The sequence below is a fragment of the Triplophysa rosa genome, linkage group LG9 (genome assembly GCF_024868665.1).
Source record: "Triplophysa rosa linkage group LG9, Trosa_1v2, whole genome shotgun sequence".
In the NCBI taxonomy this organism is placed as follows: Eukaryota; Metazoa; Chordata; class Actinopteri; order Cypriniformes; family Nemacheilidae; genus Triplophysa; species Triplophysa rosa.
In genome coordinates this window covers 8,518,865-8,536,453 of record NC_079898.1, presented here as the reverse complement: position 1 = coordinate 8,536,453, position 17,589 = coordinate 8,518,865, and the positions used below count along the sequence as shown (strand labels likewise).

Genomic DNA, 17,589 nt, shown 5'->3' with positions numbered 1-17,589 from the left:
TTTAACATTTCACGAGTTACCATTTCTTTCTTTCATTTTTTAATGTCAAGAACCTTTTCCCACTATAAATAAAAGTAAAAAAATGCTAAACATGGGTTTTCTAAGGCATCATGAAGCACCTTTTTTAAGAGTGTTGACCATGTTAACTTTGATTTGTCATGTTTCTTTTCTCTTTATGCTTTGCAAATAACAACTAATTAATGAATGCTTCAAAATGCTTCTGCCAAAGTGCAAAAAATCTACCTGCATCAGAAGAAATGGACAAATAAGGATTCAAATGAGTAAATGTAAATGTATGAGGGACAGTTATTTAGAAAAAGGGATTTAGGAAATAAAATAATGTCATGAATGTCAGATTATGCGCAAACTAAGATACATCCTGTGAACTTTGTGCATTGGGTAAACTAATAAAGCATCTTGTGGCAGGTACGTCTATAGGCCTATAGTCTAATGTCTGTTGAATTTGAACAAAATCAAACCTCAGGAGTGATAAAGTCATCCAACAGCAATGTGAAAGACTGACGGCATGACAAGACGCATGAAAACTGTGATAAAAATCAAGGATATAATATAAAAAAATAATAATTTAGGAAGTTTTCCTAAATACATGTAGAAAATTACTGTTGTATTGCTTAAAAGTGAATATGAACTTGAGGTCTGAAAAAATACAAAGCATCTTTTCTGTTATTTTCACGTTTCTACAGTTTTTATTTTCTGCAAATAATTGTAAATAGAAACATTTTTTTTTATTTGGGACAATTATTGTTAGTGCTTCACAGAATGAAGCAAAATGTTTAACCTAAACACTTTAAATAATAAATTCAGAACTGAAAATAATTTTGAAATTGTCTCTTAATTTTTTTTGCGGCTGTATATTGCTTTGCATGCAAAATACCAAACAAACAGCATTAATGTAGTTAGCAGAGATGGCAAGTGTGGTTACATGTTTCTGCCCAAACAGGAAATAGCAGAAGTACAGAAAAGTGTCAGTACTGTCAGTGCAACAGCAAGATACTGGGGAAATCTCACACTGCAAGATAGGGTAAGCTTGTATATTTTGTATTCCCAGCTTTCATGCTTTTAATAGAGAAAAGGACTGCCGCTTTAACTCTGTCATCATTCATTTACTCAAAGAGCTAAAGATAATAATACAACTCTTCTTCAAATGGACAACTTATTCATAGATTCTAAACCTAATCCTTTTCATAGTTTACAAAGTCACTTTTATGTTTGTGATCATGGTGAAAAATAAATTGCACTTAAAAATAAGAAAGATTAAAACACGAAGACTGTTTTCTACTCTGTTTTCTAAAGAGAGATGACAAATAGACAATGAGAAAATTAAATTGAGAAAAAAGCCACACAAGACAAGACAAGAGAACAGCCAAAAAAATAAGCGGGTAATTCTCACAAACGTTTTGAAATGTCAAAACATGATTTTCTCAAAAACACCTGCATCAACGCTTGTATGTTTAATTGGTTAAAATCAAGGCATGTTTAAAAGCATTTATTTCAAAACTTTTACTGACAGTTTAACACAAGTTTGAGCATTTTTTTTTAACAAAAAAGGCCTCTCACGGTAATTCTCATTACCGTAACCATTTAAAACTGTCAATCCCATAGCATGTTCAGCCATGATAGTGAAGCAAGTTTTTATTAATCATATTAATTATATTTCAATAGAAATGCGGAAAACTACCAGTAATCTGTTAACCTGTTTTCAATTTTCAAAACCATTTGAAAGGTACAGGCAGATGCGTTTCTTAAATTTTTTTTAAAACTTAATGTAAATATCTTTGTGCCTGTGTAAACAGTCCTTTAAAAATGTTACGGAAGATGATAATATTCGTCATGGACATTTCTTTTTTCACTATTTATTAAATCTTATTATATGAATATCCTGTCAATTTTTTTTTGTCATTTGAGAATCTAATAAAATATCTAATTGTTTTTCTTTTCTGAATATATTAGGAATATGCACTTCATTCCTATGTTAAAATTATGCTTCGTGCAAAGTACAGAGCACAGTTACGTTTATTATGATCGTTTTATGTTCCGAATTATACCTTTTATAATTAAAATCTTTACTGCCATGACCCAAGCGTTGATCAATAAGAGGAAGTGACAAAAGGAAAACAAAAAGAGAAGTATTCAAAAACAAACATGACAAACACGGGTGCAGAGCCAGCAGTTTGTGATGTAGTGACTGGGAGGCAGTGGCGGCTGGTCAATAGGGGGCACAGGAGCGCCGCCCCACCAAATTATCCAGACAAGAAGACTGTTAAAGGAAAAGTTAATCTCAAAATCAAAATTGTGTTATTTTTTACTCACCCACATGACGTTCAACATGTTTTAAGACCTCCCCGACGTCTTCGGAACACAAATAAAGATATTTTAGTTGACATCCGAGAGATTTCCAGGCCTCCGCATAGACGTCATGGTTATAGTTGTTGTCAAGGTCCAGAAAAGTACTAAAGACATCGTTAAATTAGTCCATCCGCTCATAGTGGCTCAATTGAATTTTTTTGAAGCGACGACAATACTTTATGTGCGAAAAACAAACCAAAATAATGAATTTATTCAATATATTCTCCTCTGTCTTGTCAGCCTATGGTGCGCGTTCACGAGAGCACTTCGACGCATGCGCATTCGGTTTGTACGATTGGGCAAAAAAGTGCAAGTCTTCCACAATATCGAAATCATCAGACATTTTGCGAAGATCAGTTTATATACAGTGCGTCTGCTTGTAAACACAAAGTTGCGCTTCCGGGTTGTCAGTCAGAACGCCGGCGTCTGCCCCCACCGAATGTGCATGTGTCGAAGTGCTCTCGTGAACGCGCACCACTGGGCATGCGCACTTCAATACCGCATAATTTTTGTCACGCTGACAACAGTTTTTATGGTGAGTAGTAATTTTATGGTGAGATTTTGCATCACTTCCGGCTGTAGCTGTATCCGTTCTAGCCACAACCATCAAAGTCGGACAAATTGTCTAACCAGAATGCATTGCTGTTGTCAGGCAGCTGCAGATTCTTGCGGCACCGCATGAAGTCGAACAAGCCTTGGCAGGCAGGTGACCTGAGGCTGCTCTCTAATTGGCTCGCTCATGCGCCCCAGACCCTCCTACTTTTGCTGATAGCGTATCAATATTGAGTTATACATGTTTACAATTCTCAACCGTTTCACAGAGAATCAATTGGCTTGTTCGACTTCATGCGGCGCCACAAGAATCTGCAGCCACCTTACAACAGCAATGCATTCTGATTAGAGAATTTGTCCGACTTTGATCAGCACTGCAGCCGCCTTACAATGACATGTGCCATTGAAGTACAGCGAGAGCAAAATGAGACCAGCCACCTAGGTCAGGCGCTAAAAGTTGCACAAAATCGGCTGCGAATGCCTTGATGACGACAAACTTTATTCTCATTGGCCAGAATGTTACGTGTATATATGACATGTGTTGCGTGTTTATTCTGACACATTCGGTTATGATTATATATAAGAAATTCATATCCCGTGGTCTGCTGAAGGTTCAGCTCCCTACGGGAAGCACGAAGTGTCCGACCTGACGGCCATTTTTTTTACTCCTCCCCTGCCTACACCCGGCTGATCTCGCCAGTCGGTGGCAGGCTAGTATGGTTCAACTCGAAAAAGCCTCTTCTCACCCAGAAGACCCCAGTACGGTCACAGGCGCAGATTAACGCACAGGCCTGCCTAGGCTGCACCCTAGGGGCACCACCTGTTTAGGGGCCTCTGATTGGCCAGATTTTTTTATTTTAAATTTACTTCAGCGCAAACAAAAAATAGACCCTCATTGGCCCATAAGAAACAAGTTTTTACACAACAAAACAAGCCGGTGATTGGATAGATGTGACATTTGGGTCACATCGGTCCAATCAGCTGCTGGTGAAATCATGTCAATCATTTTCATTTACGTCACTGATATTGCTAGACGGAATAGCGGCAAAATGTCCGAAAGAAACTACAAGTGGAGCACAAAACGGAAAATACAAAGGTTAACAGAACAACGTGACCAAGATAGCAGCAGGAGCGACAGTGTGACAGTGACCATTGGCCACAGAAAATGGGCGTGTCCACTATATCCTTGGTGTTTTGAGTCTTATGTCATCACGCAGCCGTGTTTTTTGGCAAGTTTAAAGATAGTTAGGGCTAGGTTAGGGTGTGGGTTAGGGTTTGGGTTTCATAAGACTCGAAACATCAAGGATTTAGTGAGTCAAGTGACAAAAGTTGAGAATTGTTCAACATTATGCAAATGATGAGCAACTTCCAATAGGAGTGGAGCTCACGTCGTCCATCTCTCGTCAGTTACTGGAGGGTTTGTTCAAACTGTCACTAGGACAACCAAAGCTAGGAACGCTTTTAAACGATCATTTAGTAACCACGTTCATGCGTGACATTGCACGTGGTCCTATGTCATTCGTTTTTCCGTATAGGTAAGCATTAGGCTTGTTCGAGATGGACAAATTCTGCGCAGAATCGATCACCGGTGATCAGCGCAAGATGCATGCCGGTTAGAAATGTGTCCGAGTTACGTCTTGATGACAACAAAGCTTAAATGCTCATTGGGCGAGAATGTCAGCTGATATCTTTTTTCTTATGCATTCCATTAATAAGTCCATTAACTGAAGTAGTTTTTGTGATTTATATGTGGAAAAAACACACCTATATGAAATATATTGTCCTCATAACCACCTTCATGTAAAAGTAGTGGCAATTCAATTGTATCGATTTCATCTGCGATAAAAAGCACCTTTTATTTTTTTTATTAAAGTATAACAAAAACATCACAAAACAAGATGGTATACAGTTTACATTCAAAAACATCAATTTTAAGAGGGACTAAGACAAGAAAAAATTATAAAAGATAATACAACAAATAAGACAAAAAAGAAATAAGTCTAACAAAATTCCTGCTTTTTATTATTTGCTTTTGACAGCATTTTTGTCCCAAATAATTCTTAAATACTATAAACATGGTGATTAAAAAAATACATTTGGGAATAAAATTCTTAGCTAACAAAAGTAAGTTATTAATATTAATTTAAAAAAGTTTGACCTCCTTTTTCACAGTTTCCATATTTAATTTTTTACAAACGACATGTTAATTCTAACACATTTTACTCATTTAACCACAATTATTGCACTTTGGCTAGGAATTAAAGAAAAATATGCTCTGAAAAAAAATATGGTCTGTGTTTTCTGGAAATGAGTTACAGAATTTACACAATATAGGAACTTTCCAGAAGTATAAATATCACATACAATTTTTTTAATGAATTCCTTTGATTTTTGTGATAAACTGGAAACTTTAAATAGGAGGTTCTAATCACAGATAGCACAGGTACATCTGTAAGATTTCTGCTAAAGATCTGGAGGTCTGGAAAACATCTGCTCTGTAAAAACATCTGCTAAACATCTTAGAAAGAGCTGTTGTCTAAATCATACACATCTTATAGACATATTCTAGAGGTCTATGTGACATCTGACAGCAGACGTCTCAGAGATGTAGGGCAGATGAGCAAACAACATCTGCCAGATGTCTTGCAGATGAAAATGCAGACATCAAATAGATGTCTGCCTGTCTCTCTAAATATGGTCATTATTAACAATTCCATTAACAAAACAGTTTCCTGAACACTCCATGCACTACAATAGTGAATTGATAAACTATAAAATACTGCATTATACCTTAATATTTACTATGGTACGGATCAAAAACACTGTAGCATCTAGGAATTTTACTACAGTTTACTATAATAAGTAATAATAAAAAACATCATTTGAACTGGCACCTTATTACTGTTAATAAACACCATAACATGCTTTGTTAAACCTTTTTTTAGCTGATCAGTGATGCAATTACATCACGTCAGATGGTTTGTTGCGCCCCATCAAAAGAATTGTGCACCATGCCGCCTCTGTGTGGGAGGCTAACTCACCCAAACCGGGTAGATCTGGTTAGTATAAGGACCATAGGCCTACGAGGACAAGTAAAAACCAGAATAAACTGGTCCTGAAATCATTAATTTAAGAAGAGGAGATATTACATGATTTACAAAAAGAAGGCAAGAGATTTACATGTTTTCAGCAAGAACAAGATCAAAACGAAAAATGAAACTATTAATATTGTTTTCATTGCTACAGTATAGCCAAAGCTAATACATGAGAATTTCAACTCTTGGTAAACAAGCAGAAAGAGAAAGCCTTTAAGAACAATACAGTAAGTTTAATGAACAATATTACTTGATGGAAGAATCGTTTATTGTAATTATTAATACTTTAATCGATGATTGTTGTGGTTTATCATTTTATTACAACGTGATTTACTGTAGACCCTGTCAATAAAAGTGATTTTCCAAACTGCTGAGTCAACAGATGCATCTCATTAATCAAATATCATGTAGATGTAATAAATAACCCTAAGCCTAAATGTGAAAAACAGCAATGTGGCAAATCAAAATACTGGATTTAGTTAGACCATCAGCTTTTGCATTTTGGCAACTGACAGCAGGGTATACAGCCAACAGTGCAAAAATTACATCTAGAGTTTTTAAAGCATATGAGCTCACTTTTCAGAATATACTGTAGAGAACCGTCCTGTGCACCTTACTGCTGATTGGCTACAAGGTTGTTTTGGTACTCGGCCCGACTCTGAGCGTAATTCGGAAATCGGTTACCCCGCCTTTAAGACTAGTTCCAGACTAAAATGAATGTTTGACCGGTCTTAACTCAATACAACATGCCCAGAAATATCTTAAAATAAACCAGTGCCATTGTTTGGTCTCAAGATGCACACCAGTAATGTATTTTTCTAAGGCGTTTTTATAAAAGCCACATAAATATCTTAATTCAACTAAGGCATAGTCCTGTCTTAAACTAAGCCGTGTCTGTGAAACCGACCATATATGTGTAAAATAAATTGGCTTAAATATATACAGTATGTCTCAAACAACTTCATATATTATTTTATATATATATATACTGTATATATATTCATACACTGTATATGTGGGTGTGTACATCTTATAGCCTAATATACATATTATTATTACCACAATAAACACAGTTGTGTTAACATACTTTTTTTTGTCCAAGATTGTACACACAAAAGGTAAACAATGAAGACTCACAACAACATAACATGCATGAAACACACTTAGGGAAACAGGTGAACTTGTTTCCCTTTAACATCAACCACCACCACATAATACAACCTACAAATTACATTTCTTTCGCAACAACAAATACTATGAATATGCCATCAAATTATCTAAGATCTGTGTTACACTGAGAGACGACACTACACTGCAGAGAGTATGACATCAGTTTCGATGTTGTTATGGTATCAGTCAGGAAGGGTGTGTCCATTTTCCAAATTGCTAAAAGCCTGGCTGCCCTTCTCATTAAGTCATCACGATACCTGTAGGATATTCACATGACAATTCTAAAGAAATGTTGATTTAGGCCAAAGTGTTCAACAGTACTGCTTAAAAGTGTGTTAAAAACCAAAACACACGGTGTAGAGACCACTATCTAAAAGTCCTACTGAAAAAGGTTTAAAAACAGTGGGGGTTGGGCTTTTGTCCAAACTTGTTCACCTGGTTCTCACTGCATTCTTAGAGAGAGAAGAGATGCCTGATGACTTCATGGGTAATATTAAAAAACCCAAATAGGCCTACTGTACTGACCACATTAAACGTTCACATTCACTCATATAAAGTGTCTGATATTTACATTGATTAATTTAGCAGGCACTTTTATCCTGTAAGTCGCTTACAAATGAAACAGCATTTATTATTTTACAGCCAAATAACAAACCTGAAGCAAATGTAGCCTATGATATTTCAAGCTAATCTAAGGCATAATAAGCTCGTTTATATTTAGGGATGTACATACATTTACGTTACATTTAGTCATTTAGCAGACGCTTTTATCCAAAGCCACTCACAGAGAGTTCAGGGAGCAATAAAGCGATATGTCATACAGGAGCAATAATACAAAAGGTGCCAATACCAAGTTACTAGTTTCAACAAAAGCCAGAACAATAGCTGTTGAGAGAAAGAGAGAGGGTTCGTTTTTTTCTCATTTGCGTGTCAAGTATTCACAGAATAGATGGGTTTTATGTATTTTTTTTAATGTTGTGAGAAATGCATGTAAATAAAGTATCAGCCCATAGTGCATGTCACTTTCAGTAGGGCGTTTGTCACACCGGACAAATACCTCGCACCTGGTTTGCTGCAGTTTCACCAGGCAGGTATCGCACTTTGCATGTGATGAATTTCAAGCGAAAATGTTTGGTGATTTTACGTTTACAAAATGGAGTTACGAGTCTCCCTAATTTGATCGCTCGCTCTCGATGCGTCACGCGCTTCTGCCAAATATGGTCCGAGACGAGAAAAGGTGAGTCTGTTTGAGTGTTAAGCCCGCCCACATCCTGAGTCCACCTGACGTCACTTTCCTCAAGCAGGTATATTGTCACCTGCAGCGAGTTTAGGTCAGTCGTTTGGCGGGTCCAGTTCAGGACTGAATTTAGGAGCCTTTCGTCAGTGTCGGAATACGCTTGTGCTTGGATTTTGTTAGTCTTTTGCTGAGTGATTTGGGTAAGAGTAACATACTACTTAATGATTAAAGTAGTTAAACAGCCTGTATTGTGGATTGTGGAGCGCGCGGTCGGGAGTGGTTTATAACGCAAAAACCTCTGTTTCTTTATTCAGTTATTTCCCACGATGAAGACTTTAATCGCCCTGTGTGTGCTAGTATTTGTGGATGTGGTTGCTTCACAATGTAAGTAGACGATTTCTAAACTTTACCACAACTGTGTTATATGTTGATCATAAACTGTGAACGGCTGTGCGCGTCGTTTTGTTAAACTTTGTTGTTTGGGCAGCAAACAAAACAATGAGATCTGGGTGTGGTTCAGTACGAAGGGGGATGGGGTAAACTCTGTTGTAGTGGTGTGTACACTTCAACTTCCCCAACCAAAAAGACACGCATAAAGAATTAACCGTGATTTTGATGTAGTGAAAGTTAAGTATGTTGTGCATATTTGTTGCCGTTTCATTTACCGTTTGTCTAGAAATACTAGGGTTTAGCTAAGAATGGTTACCAGCATAATTTGTAATGTCACAATTTGTATGTTTTCACTTAAGTTAGCCATACTTTTATAAAATGTTACCGATCTATTGTTTAAAGTCATTTTAAATCTGCTCAAACAGGTGAATGTCAAAGCATGAAATGGGCAGTATGTGACGACAACCCGTGCACTTGTAAACTTGCGTTGGGTGTAGATCTCACACAGAACCTTGACTGTACCAAGTGTAAGTTTCTTTTCTCTTTTGAACTATTTGAAGCTATTTCTTGTCTTTCATGCACGTGTACTAAGGTCATTCTCCCCCACAGTAATTCCCAAGTGCTACCTCATGAAAGCAGAGATGCATCGTGCCAGGACGGGCCAGATCACTAGATCCATTGGTGGCAAGCCGGTAGAGACCGCGTTTGTGGACAACGATGGCATTTATGACCCTGATTGTGAGAGCGATGGCAAGTTCAAGGCTATCCAGTGCAACGGCACTGCTGAATGCTGGTGCGTTAACAGCGCCGGTGTACGCCGAAGTGATAAAGGAGACAAGAACATCAAGTGTGAGCCTGTGGAGACCTAGTGAGTGCACTTCACAAATACTCTTGGATGACTCGCCCAGTATAATGTGTGGTCTGAGGTGTACTGTTTGTATATAGTGTGTAGAATTGAATTCTTTTTTTCTCTCCTAGTTGGGTTCGTCTTGAATTGAAGCATAAAGAAGGGGCTGCAGCTTTGGATAAAGACAAGTTGAAGACGTATGTTAAGTTTCTTTTTCTTTTAAGGGCTAGTTCACCAAAAACGTACTTTCCTCGTTTCAACACTAACTTTAATGTGCACTTTGTTTTACACTAAGTGCACAAAGTGCTCAAAATGCTCAAAGTGCACATTATAAATCCAATGGAGCCATGGGCGGCTGTGGTCTCTACGTTGTTGTGTGGTTGCTAAATGTGCCTTTGTGTTCCTTTAAGAAGTTATGCGACTGTTGCAGTTTTATGTGTAAAACTCTAGTTTTGAGTTTTGCAAAAGTGACTTATTGTTCTTTCTGTGACTCCTTTTGCAGTGGTATTCAGAATGCTTTGCTGGAGCGTTACAAGTTGCCTAAGGATCTTGTCAAAGATGTTCAGGTAAAACCCTTTTACTTCTAACAGCACACTTACAGCTTTTTTAACCCTTTGAGTGCATTTGTACGGATTCTTACTGCCTTTTCTTTATCCAGTATGACAAAGAAGGTCGCCTTATTGTTGTGGATGTCGAAAAGCCTAAGAGTGACCGTACAAACGACCTGTCCCTCATGAGCTACTACATGGAGAAAGATGTAAGACTGGTTGCCTTTTATCTTCAAAGTATATCGTGTGTATGCATATGTTACATGAATGCATTTTTATGTATATGAAGTACGGTTTCAGGAAGTGCACATGAGTTTCATGTGTCCTGCGTTGACAAATCAATGGATTGCCTGGTTTGAGAGTTCTGATTTGTTCGTGATTTATCGCTTCTTTTCTAGATCAAAGTTCTGCCTCTGTACAAGAGCTCTACACCATTTGAGGTCAGTGTCGAGGGAAATAAGGTGTCTATGGAGAACGTCCTGGTGTACTACGTAGATGAAGTTGCACCCACCTTCACCATGAAGAAGCTGACCGCTGGTGTGATCGCTGTCATCGTGGTGGTCAGCTTGATCGTGATTGCAGGACTTGTTGTTCTGGTAAGTGCACCAGTTTATGGTTTCTAATTTTGATTGCAAATGCTTGTCTGTTTTCATTCATAACGGCTTCTTCTCTATTCTATAGTTCCTCATCAGTCGACAACAAAAGGCCAAGTACAGCAAAGCACAGGTCAGTTTTTTTTCTCTATTGTTGATCACTTTAAATGGAGGTACAACAGCTCAACGGGAGGATTCCATGTTAATTTTTTTTCTTTTTTGCAGGCAAGAGAGATGGACACCATGTCTTAAGCTAGTAATGATGTCTCGACTACTGGGTTGCGTCCCACGCTGATACATAGACCTGCTGTACATTCGCTTGTAACATTTTCATATTGGGGAAAATAAGTGTCTGTTACGTGCTGAGTACAGTTTTTAAATGACGTTTCTCTGTTACTGTTTTTGCTATTTAATGAGGGCTCTTCAATTGGATCAACATTTTAACTGTACAGTTTTGTGTTACTTTGTTTTTAATAAAATTTGTTTTGTGTTCAATTTTGTTTGTCTTATTATAAAGCGTAACCTTATGGGTTTAGTGGCGAAGTGTTTCGGGCGTCTTTAAATATGGATGGCTTCCTGGTTGAAAGCTTTAATGCCTCTTTGTGACCTCTCCCTTCAACTCATGCAAGCAAGAAATAGTTGCGCCACACCTGTTCTCTGCTACCCGAGATTTGAATGAGGTTTACCGAGAGCTCATTTCATAGCAGCTAGTTCGGAGCGCTCTCATTTTTAATATCAAAATGAGTAGTTTAAACCTGAACCTAGTTTTCAGTAGTATACCCTCCCCAAACTTTTGTGAACGCGTTTTTGTTCTTGAACCCTTTTGAGACAATGAGCTGTTCATTAACAAAGCAGCTGACCACAGAAGTGCACAGAGAATGAGTAATTAAACCATGAGAGAGGGCAGTTCTTTCAGCTCGAATACAGGTCGGACCTGTTGATCCGGTTTCAGCAACAAGTTACTATCATTGTGCATGACTAAGGCACAACTCAAACAAAGATCGAAACCTCCTGTAAACCAGGAAGCCATACTTACAAAAGTTTGTTCTGTTAAGTTTTAACGGGCACATTAATGAATGACATTTTAGTAACTTGTGTAGCTTACTTCCACCTAATGTGTGGTAATCTTCAACATGGCACAAATGAAACGCTACACATTTCAAAGCAGGCGCATTTGTGCCTTTCTGTGTTTTAAGTGTAGGGCCACACAGTGCCAACAGTTATTGAAGCGGGTGGTGTTTTTTTCATGAGAAAATGCGAACTGAAGCTCTGGCACTCCCTTCTCTGCCTTTCTCATTGTTTTTCGCTCGAGTTTTCCAGTAGTTTTCCCAGAAGTGCCTGAAGCATTTGTTTCAGACTGGTTTGGACAGGTTTGGGTGGATCAGCCCTCCTCCAACCGCGCTCACACCTGAGTTGGGAGTCGCTTATAGTTAGTCTCCGTGTCATTCAGTCTGTGTTTCCATGGCAAAGAAGGTGGGATTAAAAAACAAAGCCTATCAGATGGTAGGGAGGGGCATTTCTGTGTTTCCATGCACGGTGTTGACAATACTCAAAGCCAACCAACGTATAGAGTTGTTACGGTTAATGCAACAAAGCAATGCCTATAGATTGCCTTGAGTACAATAGCATCCACTGTAATGTATGAGTTGATTATATAAAAAAAAGCATTTTATAAATAAACAAACTTTTTGGTTTTCTAAATAAAGTATTCTGTATGTAGATCACGGTGACAGTTTGTCATGAATAATGAGTCAGGGCTGGCGAGCTCAGATAGAAAAAGGTCAATGGATGACTAAACTTGTTTGGCAGCCGTCTGAACTGTAAGGCAAACTGTTCCAAACAACATACCGGAGTAATTGAAAAATGGTTTTGATTTAGTGTAAAGTTAAAGGAGTCAGTAGAACGATGGGAAACAATCTCATAACATGACTAAAACAACGAGGAAGAATATGGGAATGGAGAACACACACCTGTTTGGCTCATTCCAATGGTTTGGGAAATAGCAGGACACGTGTGAACGAATACAAATCAGACATTTGGGTAACATGCAAATTGCCGGTATGATCGAACAATAAAATAATTATTCAACTTACGCACTTCGATATTCATGTGGCCTACTTTAAAAAAGTCACGGTTTTGACAGTAATAATATTTATTTAGTTTCATATAGAAAATATTTATAGATAATACATTTCAGAATAAATACAGTTTTCTGATGACATCATCATCATTCAACAACATCACAATCATGAAACAATAGCAGTTTAAAATCACTTCACTTTCCATTTCATTTTGTAATAACTAAACCAACACCCCAACCATCACAGATTGCAACTGTTACTACAGATCACAATGCACTTCCTGTTTTTAAGTATATTCCCATCATGTTCTTACTCTACATGCTTAAACATGAACGTGATATCGTAGGAGGATAAATAACTATGGTATTGCTCAGTCTTTCATCACGATTAACAGTTTCCTGTAAATGATGAGGTGAGTAAACATCTCTGAAAAATGTATATAGTAATAGTTTCATATTAAATTACTTATTCATACTAAGCACAAATATAAAAGAAATGTGTTTGGTTAGTATTTATAGGAATGTATTGTTTTTATAACAAGCTTACATCGGTCGTTATACAGTAGAACATGGACATAATAAATACATCTTTTTGAATTTCACACAGAGGTACCAACATACCATGTTGTGTATTTGGGTAAATCTCATCAAGCCTGTCAGGTGCATGTCCTGAGTCATATTTCATCCCCAAGCCAAAATAAAGAAATTGACAAACATGAAAAAACAATTTCTTTCAAATTCACATAACCTTAATTCAAAATCAAATGTGCATTATTGTGAAGTTATAAAAAGACACTCAAATAATAAACAATATTAATACATGAAGGTAGTTTCAGATGATTGAAATAATCATCAACATCCAATAATAATCACCATTGAGAACATTCCCTTTAAATTTACAACGTCCAGACACATGAGACTCTTATATAACACAAAATGCCATCATTGTTGTTGTCACGCACTAGTGTACAGCATCATTATAAGACTCAAATTCTGCTCAATTGAAAGACTGAAGAACCAATGGTGACATTTTTACGATAGGTGAATATCGAGCAACCTAAGTGCACTGCAAAAAATGACATTCTTACTAAGTGTCTTTGTCTTGTTTTGTAGTACAAATATCTAAACATTCTTAAAGAAAAAAAAGAAAAGTGACCTTAGATATTTGGTCTTGTATTATGAAAAATAATATAAGAATGAAGTATGTTTATGGTAAAAAACAAGCAAAAATAATCTGTCCATGGGGTGAGAAAAAATAAACTTGAATTAGGTACTTGAGAAAAAGGTCAAACTAAATTAAAAAAGATGATTTTTCTCACCCCATGGACAGATTTTTTTGCTTGTTTTTACAATAAACTTACTTAATTCTTACATTTTTTTTCATAAAACAAGACTACATATCTTAAGTCACTCTTCTTGTCAAGTAATTGTACATTGATTTAAGAAGTTTTAGACAAAAATGCTTAGTAAGAACTTCATTTTTTCTGGGAATATCTAGGCAGCCAACCATCAAAACACTAAAAAAGCCCAAGAGAAGACTAAATGACTGACTCCCTAGGTAGTGTACTTCTTACTGCACTAGGAAGAAGACTGAGGCAAAGCCTGAAAGAACAAAAACACAGATTCCACCAGTAAATGAATCAAAGTAAGGTGGGGGCTTTGCTGGGTCTGCAGGTCGCCGGTGGAGATTTGCTTCTTGATTCCTTGCTCTTCAGTTCTCCAGACTGAGCCAGCATCAGGGCCGGAGCAGAAAGGTGGTGGGCCGCCGATTTTTGCTGTTGTGCGCTGTTTATGTAGCTGGCTACGAGCAACGTCACGTCTCGAACCTGAGGAACAGGACAAGACAAACAGTGCGTAGATACGTACAGACATGCATGTTTGCATTTGTATTGTCTTCTTTAGAACTATACAAATGAAGATGATCTGGCAATGGGACCTCCCACAGTTCCTATGTAAAGGACAGAGTACACGACTCATTAGTGCTGTATAGTGCTTACTTTAGAGGAGGCCATAGCAAACAGATGCTTCTCTGTGGGCTTTTCTTTGGACGTGCTGATGCCAGAACCCGAAGCTACCACCAGCATAAAGTCCTGACCGGACGCTCCGAATGTCACAATGTTTTTATGAGGGTGAGACTCCAGAACTTTCTAGAAAAAAGAAAAGCCGAAGAGTCAATGTAGCTCTTTGATAACCACTTTATGCAAAACGATACGATTTGAGAACACCGTGTTCACTTACTATTGAGTTGAACTCCAGTACGATGACTCCATTTTCATGTACTGCCAGCCAAACGCGCATGTTGTTCTGCAGAGATGGAGATAAAGGCTACGGGAAGATTGAGAGCGAGATTTACAATGGAATGACATTGAAATGCTAACTGCAGCCTCAGGCTATATGGCTTGGGGTAACAGCCAGCAAACGTGTATTTAATAACATTTTATTTTTGTTATCTATTTGATATACTTCATCCACTAGTTGTAGATTTAGTTGTCTCCACAAGTTAGAGAAACATAGAAAGCTATACGACAACTTTTCACCTCCGCCTCAAATAGTTTGGCTCCAAAAAGCGTCCACTTCCGAGCTACGGTCATGTAGATTCGTATGCATTCAGAGGAAGTCCGACCCCTCAGAGATGCCCAGCGGGTGGACAGCCTCTGTAGTAACTGCCTGTGATTGTAAGAACGTCAGTGTTAATGAACAGATAGATTGTGTTTATGTTACATTTAGTCATTGGAGGCGTAAATACCCCATGTGCTCCTCGGTACAGGTGTGTCTGTAATGCTTCGGGTAGAAACGCTCCAGAACCTGTTTCAGGGTCTGCTTAGATTTAGTCTGTGAAGCTCCTGATCCACCCGGACTACAAAATGGACGTTCATAGTCACCAAATTCCACCTGGGTGATACATGCATGCAACACACATTTTCATTACTTGCTTAAAGGTTCACCCCAAAGAAATTCTCTCATAATTTATTAATTTACTCTCATGCCACACCAGATGTAGACTAAACAAAGTTTATTTTTATAAACATTACTGTCACTTTGTGTCCTTTATTTTTTTATGTACATACTATATATACAGCCGCAGAAAATAAATGAAGAGACCATTCCAAATTTTCATTTTATCATCATTTCTAGATGTATCGTGTCCATTCCAGTCCAGTGTCTGCTGTATTTCAACAAAATCAAACCTCACATGTGACATCAAGTCATTCAACAGCGATGTGAAAGACTGACAGCATTAAAATCAAGGTTATCATATACATTTTTTTGAACCTTTCCTAAATTCATGCACAAATATGACTGTTGTGTTGCTTAAAAGTGAATATGAACTTGTTTTCTTTGCAGTATTTGAGGTCTAAAAGTATACAGAGCATATTTTCTGTTATTTTGACCTGTTTCTCCAGTTTTCATTTTCTGCAAATAAATGCAAATAGAAACAATATTTTTGTTTGAAATTTGGGAGAAATATTGAATGACAGAATGAAAAAAAAATGTCCCTAAAATGAAGTTATAATAGTAAATTTGGAAAATAATTAGTAAATAGTCTCACAATTATTTTCACGGCTCTATGTCTTCTTGTTGTTGTTATTAAATTCTCTCAATTATCTCAATTGTATATTTTTTTCTAAATCCTAAGCTTTTCAGATTTCTATTTTTATTCTTACTTGTTCTGTGAATATCATTTTACTTATATGTTTTTCACTATGTATCATACTGTGCATGGTTATGTAATGAAATACAACCTGAAACTTGTATAAATCAATACGCTAAAACTCCAGAAAGCACATACAACCTTCCAAATAGTTAAACATTCACCCATCCAGTAGGTTAAAAAATGTGTACNTGGCAACTGACAGCAGGGTATACAGCCAACAGTGCAAAAATTACATCTAGAGTTTTTAAAGCATATGAGCTCACTTTTCAGAATATACTGTAGAGCGCAGTCCACTAACTTTGGGTTTCCTACTGAGATGAACCTAAATCTAACTGGTTCAATTCAAACATAAAAATATAATGTTTAAAGAACAAGCCTCTGGTTCACACGCATTCGAGAGATGACGGAAGCTAGACATCAACGTTAATAGCGCTGTCAATATGGATATTTCTCTTAAACAAACGCATCAATTCGCTTCAGAAGACCTTTGTTAAGACCACGAGCAGTTCTTTGATCAATGGATGCACTTTTTGGAGCTTCAAAAAATCAATACCCATTCACTCCCATTCTATCGCTTGGCAGCAAAATGATACGTGGTATTATAACTCTGACTGGATTATTCTTCCAGAAGAAAACCATATTCAGTTAGGATACCTTGAGGGTGAGTAAAACATGGGGAAATTTAGATTTGGTAGTGAAATATCCCTTTAAGCCCTGTCCGGGAAAGCACCCCGCTCGACCTGATTTTGCCAAAGGGTTGATGTCCTCAGGGCAACATATTTTGTTGACCTAAGGACAACATTTTTATAAATAAAACCTAAACCCACACCAAACCCCAACCCTAACCATAACTTACCCCTAAAATCAGAGGGAAATGATAAGTGAAAAACAATGGTCTAGAAGCACCTAATCCTGGTTGGAAGATTAAACTTAAAATAAACTGTAAACTTATTTCTGAAATCTTATTGGTTGATTTAAATGTTGTCCCAGGGTCAACATGATGTTGCCCTAAGGACATCAACCACTTGGCAAAAACAGGATAGCCAACCAGCCCC

The 17,589-nt window shown here is 37.4% G+C and overlaps 2 protein-coding genes across 2 annotated transcripts; one reads left to right on the top strand and one right to left on the bottom strand.

Annotated features, from left to right (window-relative positions):
- The first annotated feature begins 8,487 nt into the window (after positions 1–8,487).
- Positions 8,488–11,294, top strand: LOC130559597 (epithelial cell adhesion molecule-like). The gene is made up of 10 exons (XM_057342779.1): positions 8,488–8,621; positions 8,736–8,805; positions 9,237–9,338; positions 9,421–9,679; positions 9,790–9,855; positions 10,161–10,224; positions 10,317–10,415; positions 10,605–10,802; positions 10,888–10,932; positions 11,025–11,294. The coding sequence occupies exons 2-10, from the start codon at positions 8,748–8,750 to the stop codon at positions 11,049–11,051; spliced, it is 918 nt and encodes a 305-aa protein (XP_057198762.1). The 5' UTR covers positions 8,488–8,621; positions 8,736–8,747; the 3' UTR covers positions 11,052–11,294.
- Positions 11,295–12,941: 1,647 nt separating this feature from the next.
- LOC130559235 (pleckstrin homology domain-containing family H member 2-like) lies at positions 12,942–15,977 on the bottom strand. Its single transcript, XM_057342189.1, has 5 exons — positions 15,626–15,977; positions 15,417–15,546; positions 15,118–15,204; positions 14,877–15,026; positions 12,942–14,705 (listed from the first exon to the last, which is right to left on the bottom strand). The coding sequence occupies exons 1-5, from the start codon at positions 15,628–15,630 to the stop codon at positions 14,520–14,522; spliced, it is 558 nt and encodes a 185-aa protein (XP_057198172.1). The 5' UTR covers positions 15,631–15,977; the 3' UTR covers positions 12,942–14,519.
- Positions 15,978–17,589: the final 1,612 nt, after the last annotated feature.